Source organism: Rhinoderma darwinii, chromosome 10 (genome assembly GCF_050947455.1).
Source record: "Rhinoderma darwinii isolate aRhiDar2 chromosome 10, aRhiDar2.hap1, whole genome shotgun sequence".
Classification (NCBI taxonomy): domain Eukaryota; kingdom Metazoa; phylum Chordata; class Amphibia; order Anura; family Rhinodermatidae; genus Rhinoderma; species Rhinoderma darwinii.
This window is the reverse complement of record NC_134696.1, coordinates 14,934,974-14,948,247: the sequence shown is the minus strand read 5'-3', so window position 1 is coordinate 14,948,247 and position 13,274 is coordinate 14,934,974. Positions and strand designations below refer to the sequence as shown.

General features: G+C 38.6%; 1 protein-coding gene across 1 annotated transcript; it reads right to left on the bottom strand.

Annotated features, from left to right (window-relative positions):
- Window positions 1–973: 973 nt before the first annotated feature.
- Window positions 974–6,978, bottom strand: LOC142662491 (nicotinamide N-methyltransferase-like). Its single transcript, XM_075840699.1, has 3 exons — window positions 6,758–6,978; window positions 1,738–1,945; window positions 974–1,397 (listed from the first exon to the last, which is right to left on the bottom strand). Exons 1-3 carry the CDS (start codon window positions 6,909–6,911, stop codon window positions 974–976), a joined length of 786 nt encoding a protein of 261 aa, XP_075696814.1. The 5' UTR covers window positions 6,912–6,978.
- Between the last annotated feature and the right edge of the window lie 6,296 nt (window positions 6,979–13,274).

Genomic DNA, 13,274 nt, shown 5'->3' with positions numbered 1-13,274 from the left:
TCTATCGCTCCACAACTGTCTATCTCTATAATACACAGTTTATTACAGCGTTCTGTAAATACATCAAATATCCTCCCATCAGAAGAAACAATGGAGGGAGGTTCTGGATCCAGAACTGTCAGTGGAGGAAATATCTTCTAAATTTATTACAGGATATTTTAGGATGAGGAAGATGGTAGTCTCAGGATCGTGGAGAGAGGTCGTGTTTCGTCTTATACACAGAACATACTATACTTTAGATTCACCTTTAGAAAATATATCCCAGGTTATAAGAGAGAAGGTTCGAACTGTGGCCTCGCATGTTCTGATCTGTATCACAGATTTTGGGAAGAAGATATAATCTCTTTTATATTAAATTACAGCTAATAGAATAAAAGAGAACCCATGGCTTTATATATTTTATGAGGTTTCCTCAGTGACTCCAGTATCAGTATTATCTCAGGTCATAGTTCATATAGTGTTGATGACGGCAGAAAGAACTGTATTAAAATAATGTATCTACCCACAACCACCGGATCTGTGCCTGCTGCGGGAGTCACATAGGAAACTCATGTTCTTAGAGAATTTGGGGGTAAAGAAATCATTAGGGAAACATTGTTTTTTTTTTAAGCGTTAGGGGCCTTATACAGCGAAGATGATCTTGGAAGAAGATAGGCATCATTTAATGGAACGTCTACATACATATAGGGCCCTATGAATTATGTGATTTGATCGACAACATTTCTCTCAGCTCTCTTTGTCTTTGTTGATGGAACAAGACGAGTCCTGAGAAATGAGAGAGAGGGAGGGGGATTTTTTACATTATATGTCAATGTATTTTTATAATAATATATATATATATTTTAAAATGTATTCAAATCTGAACAATTCTTTTCTTACTGTTCTGTACGGTACGGACGCGTCTTTTTGATTGTTAGATTTTTTTTAAGCTTAACATATGAAGTAATGACATGCAGACTTTGTGAGTTTCAACCTACTTCTCCTTGTGAGCTGCAATGAATATGATGGTCTTATAGTCAATAAGGTCACTGACAGCCGTTCTCTCCTTGACCTTACAGTCATCAATGATAAAACCTTCTCCAACTAGAGCTTTCCTAACAAAATCCTCATCATATGTGAAAAGATGGAACTTGTCTTTCCCGACTGTCAAAAAAGTTGCATCTAAAACCCCAATTATTATGAGGTGTCCTCCAGGTTTTAACAACCTAGAGAACTTCCTCAGATATCTGATGTAATCATCTTGATCTTTGCTGATAGCATCCAGAAGCCAAACACTGATGACACAATCGGCTGGTGGTAAGACCAGCGGCTCTGTCATATTCTCTTTCTCCAGGTCGTATTTCACAACATGTTGAATGGATGATCTCACTTTTCCTTCTTTGTCCTCAAACTGATCACTGGAAAATAGAAAAGACAAGGAAAGTGATTGTCCCACAGTCAACACCAACATGGTGGCTCAGGAGTTAGCACTGGACTATTGACTTGCAAAACTAGAGGTAAAGCTTGAAATCATGCAAGACTGATGCACCAAGTGTCAGGCTTATACTATAATTTTCAAGGATTCATTTATATGATACTGCCCCCTACAGATAAGAATATTTAACTGTGTGCAATAGAATTTTTAAGTTTGACTTAAGTATTAACAGAGCACACAGTTCTTTGAACCTACTTTGTTGTATCAGGAGCAACAATCACAATGATGGTGGTTTCCTCTTGATATTTGGATAAATACGTCACCTGTTTTCTTCTTTCTCTTGATGAAGTGCTGATGTGTGGCCCCAATAAAATGCTCCTGTACGTTCATCCACCCATCTCTTCAGCTCCATGATGCATCTGTTATTGACCTTCAGCACTATGATGTTTTTGAAAAACTCACAGGCTGAATATAGATGATGAATGAAGGATCCAGGACTGAGGTCAATCAAGATGTCTCCATTAATATGACCTGTAGAAAAAAAAATCTGAATACTGAATCATCCAATACGTTAAACCCTCACAGATTATTTGAATAAACAAGGACATATGTCTGTATCAAGTCTAGCAAACTATGTAAATATTGGATTTCCAATAGCCAAAAATAAAACAACAGGTAAACTAATATTTAAATGTTTTATAGGGAGAGATTTGTTTATATTTATTTCATACTTCTCACTAGTAAATTAAGAACAGTCTCACCAAAGTTATATTTATTAAGATAGAAGACTAGGAAGGAGAAGGAAGGCTCGTGGGACAGTAAGTAGAACCATCCAAAAGTCTTCAATTGAATATTAACCCCTTAATGACCAGGCCATTTTGCACGTTAATGACCAAGGATTATTTTTTTGTTTTTTCATGGTCGCATTCCAATATTTGTAACTTTTTTTTTATTCCGTTGACATAGCCGTAGAAGGGCTTGTTTTTTGCGGGACGAGTTGTATTTTTTAATTGTACCATTTTTAGATGCTTATAATATATTGATTAACTTTTCTTAACTTTATTTTAGGAGAGAATTGAAAATAAGCAGCTATTCCAGCATTGATTTTCACGTTATAAATTTACGCCGTTTACTATGCAGCGTAAATAACATGTTAACTTTATTCTATGGGTCGGCACGATTACGGGGATACCAAATATGTAAAGGTTTTATATGTTTTTTTCTACCTTTGCACATTAAAAAGCCTTTTAGAAAAAAATTACTTGTTCTTGCATCGCCGCATTCCGAGATGTAAGTTTTTAATTTTTCCGTCATTGTGGTCGTATGTGGGCTTGATTTTTGCGAGCCAATGTGTAGTTTTCATTAGTACTATTTTGGGGTACATAGGACTTATAGATTAACTTTTATTTAATTTTTTATGCGGGGAAATGGAGAAAAGAGAGAATTTTGCCGTTGTTTTTTGCATTCTATTTGGACGTCGTTCATCCGGCGGTTTAATTAATGTGTTCATTTTATTGTTCAAGTTGTTACGATCGCGGCGATATCATATATGTGTATGTGTTATTTGTTTTGACACTTTTACTAAATAAAACCACTTTTTTGGCAAAAAAATTAGTTTTATTTGATTTTCACAGTAATTTATGTGTATTTTATTTAACTGATTTACATCTTTTTTTTTAGTCCCACCAGGGGACTTCACTATGCGATCTGCTGATCGCATATATAATGCTTTGGTATACTTAGTATAACAAAGCATTATTGCCTGTCAGTGTAAAACTGACAGGCAATATATTAGGTCATGCCTCTGCCATGGCCTAACAGGCAGATGCTGAAGGCAGACCTGGGGGTCTTTGTTAGGCCCCCGGCTGCCATGGAAACCCGATGGCGACCCGCGATTTCTTTGCGGGGGCGCCGATGGGGTGACAGAGGGAGCTCCCTCCCTCTGTCAAATACATTAGATGTCGCTGTCACTATTGACAGCAGCAGTTAATGGGTTAAACTGCCAGAATCGATTCCAGCAGTTGCAGCAGGAGCCAGACTGTGTATAACAGCCGTGCTCCTGCCGCTGATCGCGTGGGTACAGTGGCAGTACCCGCACCATCACAGGACGGATATATCCGTCCACTTGCGCGAACTAGCAGCTGCAGAGGACGGATATGTCCATCCTTCGGCGTTAAGAGGTTAAGGTGAGGTGCTCATCTGATGGGATAATATATAATTTACCCTATGTGTCCTCAATAACCAGGGGTGTAGCTGCTCACCTGGAAATAGGAGTAAGCAAACATGGGGCGCTCCTGTGTAATATAGTCCATACAAACAAACGGATGGTAGACCCACCTGACTGGATAACATATTCTAAGACAACACACTAGTAACACAGAAATACTAACATGGTTTCCCAAAGGAAGATATAGGTTCAGATCTTCAATTAAACTCATTATGCAGTCTCAGAAATCCTAGGGATAAAGCCCCACGTAGCGGAATTTCACTTGAATTCCGCAGCGGACACTCCGCAGCGTTAATCCGCAGCGGAGCCGTTTCTCCATTGACTTCCACTTTAATTTAGAAGTGTTAGTTTAGACGTTGAGTAAAATTCCGCTGCAGAGCATAGGCTGCGGAGCGGAATTTGGTGTCTGCAGCATGCTCTGTCTGTTGTGGACCAATGGCGGACTGGTTGCGGACTCATGGCGGAATTTCTCCATTGACTTCAATGGAGATTCTAAATTCCGCAATGAAGTCCGCAGCTGTCATGCACATGTTATGTGTGCTGCGGATGCGTCTTGCTTTTTGGACATGACATTTCTTCATTCTGGCTGGACCTATGTATTTCTAGGTCTACAGCCAGACTGAGGAAGTCAATAGGGCTCCCGGAATTACGGGAGCGTTGCTAGGAGACGTCAGTAAATAGTCACTGTCCAGGGTGCTGAAAGAGTTAAGCGATCGGCAGTAACTGTTTCTGCACCCTGGACAGTGACTACCGATCCCAATATACAGCAACCTGTAAAAAAATAGAAGTTCATACTTACCGAGAACTCCCTGCTTCTGTCTCCAGTCCGGCTTCCCAGGATGACATTTCTGTCTAAGTGACGGCTGCAGCCAATCACAGGCTGCAGCGGTCACATGGACTGCCGCGTCATCCAGGGAGGTAGGGCTGGATGCCGAAAGAGGGACGCGTCACCAAGACAATGGCCGGTAAGTATGAAATTCTTTTACTTTCACTAGGCAAAGTGCTGTCCCTTCTCTCTATCCTGCACTGATAGAGAGAAGGGAAGCGCTTTTTCCGCAGTCCGCAGCAGCTAGTCCGCATCAATTTACTGCACATTTTGGGCAGATCCGCCGCAGAATCTGCAACGCAGATTCTGTGCGGCATTGATGCGGACAGTTGCGGAGAAATTCCGCCATGTGGGGGCATGCCCTAGGAGTAGACATTATTGTCTTGAAATCATTTTTGAGAAAATAAAGTCTATTCTTTAAGAATTTATGAGTTTAATTTTGGTTCCTTCAGTGCCATTGAGGAATCATATCTAGAGTTTCACTAATGACACCTGTGGTTTCTGATTTCTAGACAATACTCCACAGGTGCGCCTTCTGTTAGCTTTTTCTACACATTTTTTCTGGATCTACCCTATGATGACATTTTGCCCCTTTTAGTATTTGAGTTCTTGTGATGTGACTGGACCTGACCCTGTGCAGAATCTCCCAATTAATAAACCTGCTGAGCTGTCATTCATGTGCAGTCTGATGTGACAAAGAAAGTGGCATCTCCATCCCAATATGACAACATCCTCTAAATATGAGAATAATTAAATTTTTTTATTATTTCTGCGATTAGTGGAACCTGAGAAGAAAATGATTGTTGGTGCATTTAGTTTCCAAGTATGGATATTTTTTATGGAACAGCAATAACATAGTTGGAAGAAGTCAGAAAATGACAGTAGCGCAAATTGTCAGATAACAGCAGATTTAACTTCCTAAGCCACCATGACACACTATTACATCATGGAGAGCCTTAAGTAAAGACACCATGACATACAGGTACATCATGGTCATCGCGCAGGTAGGGGATCTGTGCCTATGTGATCAGCAGCCGGAGCCCGGAGGTGGTTGACTGCCGGGCTCCTGCTGTAATGACCGAGGTCAGAGAAACTTCTGATCCCAGCCTTTAACTCATCGATGTCCCTAATTATTCCAAAGCATTATACCAGGCACCACCACATTCGTTTAAACATATTAATTATATTATACTGCGCACTGTATAAAAAAAACTGTGACATATTTTCCTTTTTAACCCATCTCCCCCTGCCCCCCCCAAAAAAGGTATAAAAGTTATTCAATAAAAAATATGCACCCCAAAGAAGGTACAATAAAAACCAAAACTCCACTGAGAATAAATAATCCATCATACAGCTATGTTGATGTTCTAAACACCATCAAAAACACAAAAAATGACAGAAATTATTTTTTTTTTTTCGCGATTTTATCCTAACAAATGTACAAACATAAACAAACTAAATGTATGAACCTCAAAATGGTGGCAATAAAAACTACAACTCTTCCCGCAAAGACACAATCCATCATACAGCTATGTCGCCGAAAAAAGTTATGCCTCTTAAAATACGGCAATGAAAAAAAAGAAATATATAGCTTGGTTTTGAAAGCCGAAAAAAAGGCCATTTCTAAATGGGTTAAGCAATGGTAATTTAGTTGCCCTTCATCATTCCCCAAAAGATCTTCACGGTTTTGGAAAATACATAGTTAGGCTATGTGCACACACTTACTAAAAACATCTTTTTCTCAGCTTTTTTTTTATGCCCGTTTTTGGAGCTATTTTTTATAGAGTCAATGAAAAAAGGATCCAAAAACGGCTCAAGAAGTGACATGCACTTCTTTTTCGTGGGTGTCTTTTTCTGCGCCGTTTTTTATAAACGGCCGTGTAAAAAATGCTCCATCGGAAAAGAACGCCGTATTTCCCATTGCAATCAATGGGCAGATGTTTGTAGGCGTTCTGCTTCCGATTTTTCAGCCGTTTTTTGGGGCGTTTACGGCCCTAAAACGGCCAAAAGGCCAAAAATACCCCGTGTGAACATACCCTTAAATACAATCGTTTTACTAAAACCTGAGACTTTCTTTTTTTCAAAATATACAAATACCAGGGCTTTACTCTGCTCCTTGGCATTTTCCAGATGACTGGGGCAATGTAGTCGCCTCCTCTGACCTCACACATACCCAAAAAAATAATAATTTGCTAAATTTATATTCAGTTGTTACAATTTTTTTAATCAATTAAACATACAATAATATACACATCAATGCATCTTAGGAGTAATAAATCAGGATACATACCCACTGTGAAAACTTCTCTAAGATTTTCAATGATAAATTTCAAGGAGTCATCTCCAAAGGCCATGTCAGGTTTATCTGAATAGTAATGCTCCAGATATTGTCTGGAATCAAAGCCGTGTACATGATAGAGCTTATGGGGACTGGAATCCATCATCTACTCTTCTATCACAGACGGGGTGACTACCTCTAGACCGGGGCACAAGGTCTTTATATAATTACCAGGATTCAACTTACATAGTGTGTTACTAAGAATAAATTATCACATGATGACTTATTATATTCATGAGCCGGTCATGGGAACTTGTGTTATAATAAATTCACATAGAGAAATAATGATCTTTAACCCCTTCAGGACTGAGCCTGTTTTGGCCTTGTGGAGGCAGGCGATTTTTTAAAATCTGACGTGTTAGTTTATGTGGTAATAGCTTGGGAATGCTTTTACCTATTCAAGTGATTCTGAGATTGTTTTCTCGTGACATATTGTACTTTACGTCTGTGAAAAAATGTGGTCGATAAATTCAGTATTTATTTGTGAAAAACACCAAAATTTTGAGAAAATGTGCAAAAAATTGCATTTTCTAAATTTGAATGTATCTGCTTGCAAAACAGATATTAATACCACACAAAATAGTCACTAGTTACCATTTCCCATATGTCTACTTTATGTTTGCATTGTTTTTTTAACGTCCTTTTATTTTTCTAGGACGTTACAAGGCTTAGAACTTTAGCAACAATTTCTCACATTTTCAAGAAATTTCCAAAACCTATTTTTTCATGGACCAGTTCATTTCTGAAGTGGCTTTGAGGGCCTTATATATTAGAAACTTACCATCAATCACCACATTTTAAAAACTTCACCCCTCAAAGTATTTAAAACAGCATTCAGAAAGTTTCTTAACCCTTTAGGCGTTTCACAGGAATTAAGGCAAAGTAGAGGTGTAATTTACAAATGTAATTTTTTTTGCAGAAATTCATTTGTAATAGAAAAATTTATGTAACACAGAATGTTTTACCAGAGAAACGCAACTCAATATTTATTGCCCAGATTCTGCAGTATTTAGAAATACCCCACATGTGACCCTAGTGTGTTTATGGACTGAAGCATCGGCATCAGAAGCAAAGGAGCACCTAGTGGATTTTGAAGCCTCCTTTTTATTACAATATATTTTAGGTTCCATGTCTGGTTTGAAGAGGTCTTGTGGTACCTAAACAGAGGAAACCCCCAAAAAGTGACCCAATTTTGGAAACGACACCCCTCAAGGAATTTATCTAGTTGTATAGTGAGCATTTTAACCCCACCGTTTTTTTGCTGAATGTATTGGCGTTAGTCTGTGAAAATGAAAATCTACACTTCTTCTGAAGAAACATAGACATTTAAAATTTTTGCAAGGAATAAAGGAGAAAAAAGCACCCCGACATTTGTAAATAAATTTATCCTGATTACGGAAATACCCCATATGTGGTCATAAACTTATATTTGAACACATTACAGCCCTCAGAAGAGAAGGAGCACCATTTGGGGTTTGGATCTCAAATTTTGCTATAATGGTTTTCGGTGCAATGTCCCATTTGCAACGCCCTGGAGAGACCAAAACAGCGAAGACCCCCCAAAAGAGACCCCATTCACTATCAGAATCCAAGAGAGCAAATGCCTCTTCAGCGGTATATAACTTGTGTGCCATTTTTTTTACGTATTTTTTTTTTTACTTATTTTTTGTAACAGTTTTAATAAATGTAACAAAGAAAAATTCCACTAATTCATTGATCAATACATTTATGAACAACCCTAAGGCTCTGTTGACAGAGTTTTTTTTACGAGTTTTTCGGCGCGGAAACCGCTCCGCAAAACTCGGCAAAAAACGCCCGAAAATGTCTCCCATTGATTTCAAGTGGAGTTGGACGAGTTTTTTTACAGTGAGCAAAAAAAACGAATCGCGGTAAAAAGAAGTGACATGACCTATCTTGAGGCGGTTTCCGCCTCCAAAACCCCATTTCAATCAGTCAGAAGGGTAAAAAAAAAACACCTCGACGAGTGTTTTGACGAGTTTTTGTCAAACCCCTGTGCAAAAGACGTCTGGAGCAGTTTTTGCAGGAGGAATTTTCCTCCAGCAAAAAACTCTGTGTGAACACAGCCTAACAATGAATCAATGTATTTAGAATTTACAGACATGTAAAATATATAAAATAGAGATTTATATAAGTATATTTGTGTGTGTATATGTATATATTACATGTATGTATATATCTATATGATGTTATAGATATATAACATCCCTAATTATTCATTTTTAGTATTAACAAATTTCAAATATATGTCTATATATAATATATATTACGTGTATATATATATATATATATATGTATATATATATATATATATATATATAATATAGACATGTGTGTGCATATATTGTATACATATATATATATATATATATATATATATATATACATACATACATACACACACAGTATAAATATCTATATGATTTTATAGATATTTATATATAAAATCATATAGATATATATATACTGTGTGTGTGTGTGTGTGTGTGTGTGTGTGTGTGTGTGTGTGTGTGTGCGTGTGTATATACAGTGAAGGAAATAAGTGTTTGACCCCTTGCTGATTTTGTAGGTTTGCCCACTGTCAAAGACATGAACAGTCTAGAATTTTTAGGCTAGGTTAATTTTACCAGTGAGAGATAGATTATATAAAAAAGAAAACAGAAAATCACATTGTCAAAATTATATATATTTATTTGCATTGTGCATAGAGAAATAAGTATTTGATCCCTTTGGCAAACAAGACTTAATACTTGGTGACACAACCCTTGTTGGCAAGCACAGTAGTCAGACGTTTTTTGTAGTTGATGATGAGGTTTGCACACATGTTAGATGGAATTTTGGCCCACTCCTCTTTGCAGATCATCTGTAAATCATTAAGATTTCGAGGCTGTCGCTTGGCAACTCGGATCTTCAGCTCCCTCCATAAGTTTTAGATGGGATTAAGGTCTGGAGACTGGCTAGGCCACTCCATGACCTTAATGTGCTTCTTTTTGAGCCACTCCTTTGTTGCCTTGGCTGTATGTTTCGGGTAATTTTCGAGCTGGAAGACCCAGCCACGAGCCATTTTTTATGTCCTGGTGGAGGGAAGGAGGTTGTCACTCAGGATTTGACGGTACATGGCTCCATCCATTCTCCCATTGATGCGGTGACGTAGTCCTGTGCCCTTAGCAGAGAAACACCCCCAAAACATAATGTTTCCACCTCCATGCTTGACAGTGGGGACGGTGTTCTTTGGGTCATAGGCAGCATTTCTCTTCCTCCAAACACGGCGTGTTGAGTTAATGCCAAAGAGCTCAATTTAAGTCTCATCTGACCACAGCACCTTCTCCCAATCACTCTCAGAATCATCCAGATGTTCATTTGCAAACTTCAAACGGGACTGTACATGTCCCTTCTTGAGCATGGGGACCTTGCGGGCACTGCAGGATTTTAATCCATTACGGCGTAATGTGTTACCAATGGTTTTCTTGGTGACTGTGGTCCCAGCTGCCTTGAGATCATTAACAAGTTCCCCCCGTGTAGTTTTCGGCTGAGCTCTCACCTTCCTCAGGATCAAGGATACCCCACGAGGTGAGATTTTGCATGGAGCCCCAGATCGATGTCGATTGATAGTCATTTTGTATGTCTTCCATTTTCTTACTATTGCACCAACAGTTGTCTCCTTCTCACCCAGCGTCTTACTTATGGTTTTGTAGCCCATTCCAGCCTTGTGCCAGTCTATGATCTTGTCCCTGACATCCTTAGAAAGCTCTTTGGTCTTGCCCATGTTGTAGAGGTTAGAGTCAGACTGATTCATTGAGTCTGTGGACAGGAGTCTTTTATACAGGTGACCATGTAAGAGCTGTCTTTAATGCAGGCACCAAGTTGATTTGGAGCGTGTAACTGGTCTGGAGGAGGCTGAACTCTTAATGGTTGGTAGGGGATCAAATACTTATTTCTCTGTGCACAATGCAAATAAATATATATAATTTTGACTACGTGATTTTCTGTTTTTTTTTTATATAATCTGTCTCTCACTGGTAAAATTAACCTAGCCTAAAAATTCTAGGCTGTTCATGTCTTTGACAGTGGGCAAACTTACAAATCAGCAAGGGATCAAATACTTGTTTCCTTCACTGTATATATATATATATATATATATATATATATATATATATATATATATATAATATATGCACACACACGTCTATATTATATATATTATATATATACATACACACACGTCTATATTATATATACACACACACACATTATAAGCCCTAATTGATTATTAATTAATTGTCCTAGTCTGAGTACTATCTACCTAACAGACTACCTGAACTATAACTAGCTGCCTACACTAAACTATCCATGTGGAGGTGTTTTTTTTACAGTCGGTGTGTCTTTATACGAGACACACAGCAGCTGCTCGGCACAGTGCGTCTTCTCCCCCACTGTCTCAGAACTATCTGACAGGGAGGGAGGAGAAACAATCTAACAAACAGCACGAAAGTTTGTTGCTGCAACAAACTTTGCTGTGAACACGATGATAGATTGTCATGGAGATCACGTCATCAGGACCGACACCAATCCGGTCCTGATGTCTTCTCTCAGCACTTAGGCTGCTAGTAGCAGCATGTGCTGAGAGATTCAGAGCACAGGGAGAGCGCTGTGCACTCTGTTCTGACAGCACGTAGATTAACGGGCTGCAGGAATAAAGCCCAGCATTGCGGCGCGTTAATCTACGTGGGCTGGTCGTGAAGGGGTTAAAGAAACAAATCTATTTTATTGTCAAAGTAACAATCAGACAAAGAAAAAATAATAAGAATCTTGCCGTTTTGTCAGTTTGTAATCGATTATCAAAAAAAGTGTATGATCAACCATGAAATAGTGGCTTAAAGGGGTTGTCCAATTTAAAAAACCCATCTTAATATACCTTATTAGGAACCCCTTTAACTCTGAAGTAAAGGGGTTATACCATTAATCATTTTCATACCAACAGTACAGAAATTCTGTTAATGGCTGTTATAAAGTAATTTGTATTGTTTCCAGCATAAAAAAACACAATACATTTCTCATCTTTTTATTTTTTGCTTCCCTGTGTCCCTCTTGGTGCTGCTGCTAATCTGTGCTGCTGGGGACAGGGTCTAAGCAGAATCAACTTTCTTCCCCCTCTGACCGCTGTTAATATAGTCCTTTCTTACATTCCCTGCAGTTAGGTAACATGGGATGCAGAGTAGTGAAGACATATAGTGTGTGACAGTGTAACAGTGGCGTAGCGATAGGGGTCGCAATTACCCACGGCCCCCCACACCACATCTATTTTCATACTATAGTAACTGGGGCCTATGTAATAAACGACATGGCCCCTGTTACTATAATAACAGTATACCTACTCTCCGTGTTCCAGGCGCCTCACTGGTCCTGACGTCTTTAGCTAATGGAGTGTATGTATTGGAGCTATTGCCCCTGACGTTTTAAGACCTTAGCAATGCCCCTTGCTGCTATTGTTGCATCGCTTGGTCACTTAGGAGGACCGTCGGCCATGAAGAGAATTTGCATCGGGGCACACGAGTCTTTAGCTACACCTCTGGTGTGACATCCATAGTATGCACTCCCTTAGAAACCATTGAAAACATAATAAAATAAAAGCATAAAGACTGAGTGGAAATGTGCAGGGTTCATATCTGCTGTCAGGATGCAGAGTTTATAGTCCTAACAAGCTGAGAAGAAGTTATATTCCCATACTACTGTAGAGTCTCTGCTCCTTACCTGACAAGCTGGGCAGGAAGCTTTTTCTATAGGCTGAGACCTGGCTGTTGGGTGGGTGACTGACCATACTTGTCCACCAGCACTCTGCTTATTAGGTCGGCCTCCTCATTGCTATACACTTTAAACACAAGTTTGCACCACACTATAAAAGTAAATGTCTTAACGCCATTGCTTTTTTTTTTTTTTTTTTGTAACATGAATCAAGTGACCCATGCAACAAGGACCATATTTCAGAGTGAATAGCCCATTTAAGAATTGATTTTGAACTACCCTGACGTGACCACAATTTAAAGGAATACCAATCAGAAAGAACTATACATTCCTAATATAATCTATAATCGTAATGGATATATTATTGTTATAAAACTTTGCAATAATCCTTTAAATCAAATAAGACAAAAAATGGTGCAGCAAGAGAGAGTAAAACTGCAACAAAAAAGTAAAAATCAAATGGTGACCAGTATTGTGTTTTATCAATGCAATCCTCTATGATATCCTGTACCCCGCTCTGTGTAGTTTGGTTATAAGTAGTATGGCTGGGCACTCCGTGTTGTCTGGGTGCAGATGATATGGATGGGCGGATTATATTTTTACACCTCATATAGCATACAAAATTAATATAAACCCGACGTTCTGAACCATAGAGGAGATATGATTTTTTTTTACCTAAATGTAAATAAATAAATTAAAAACAAAATTA

Excerpts from the sequence above, each read along its gene's own strand:
- LOC142662491 (XM_075840699.1), bottom strand. The coding sequence starts at position 6,911 with ATGATGGATTCCAGTCCCCATAAGCTCTATCATGTACACGGCTTTGAT. Across the intron at positions 1,946-6,757 it reads TAGAGAAGTTTTCACAGTGG|GTCATATTAATGGAGACATC; the intron begins GTATGTATCCTG and ends TTTTTTCTACAG. Across the intron at positions 1,398-1,737 it reads CAAGAGAAAGAAGAAAACAG|TGATCAGTTTGAGGACAAAG; the intron begins GTGACGTATTTA and ends TCTATTTTCCAG.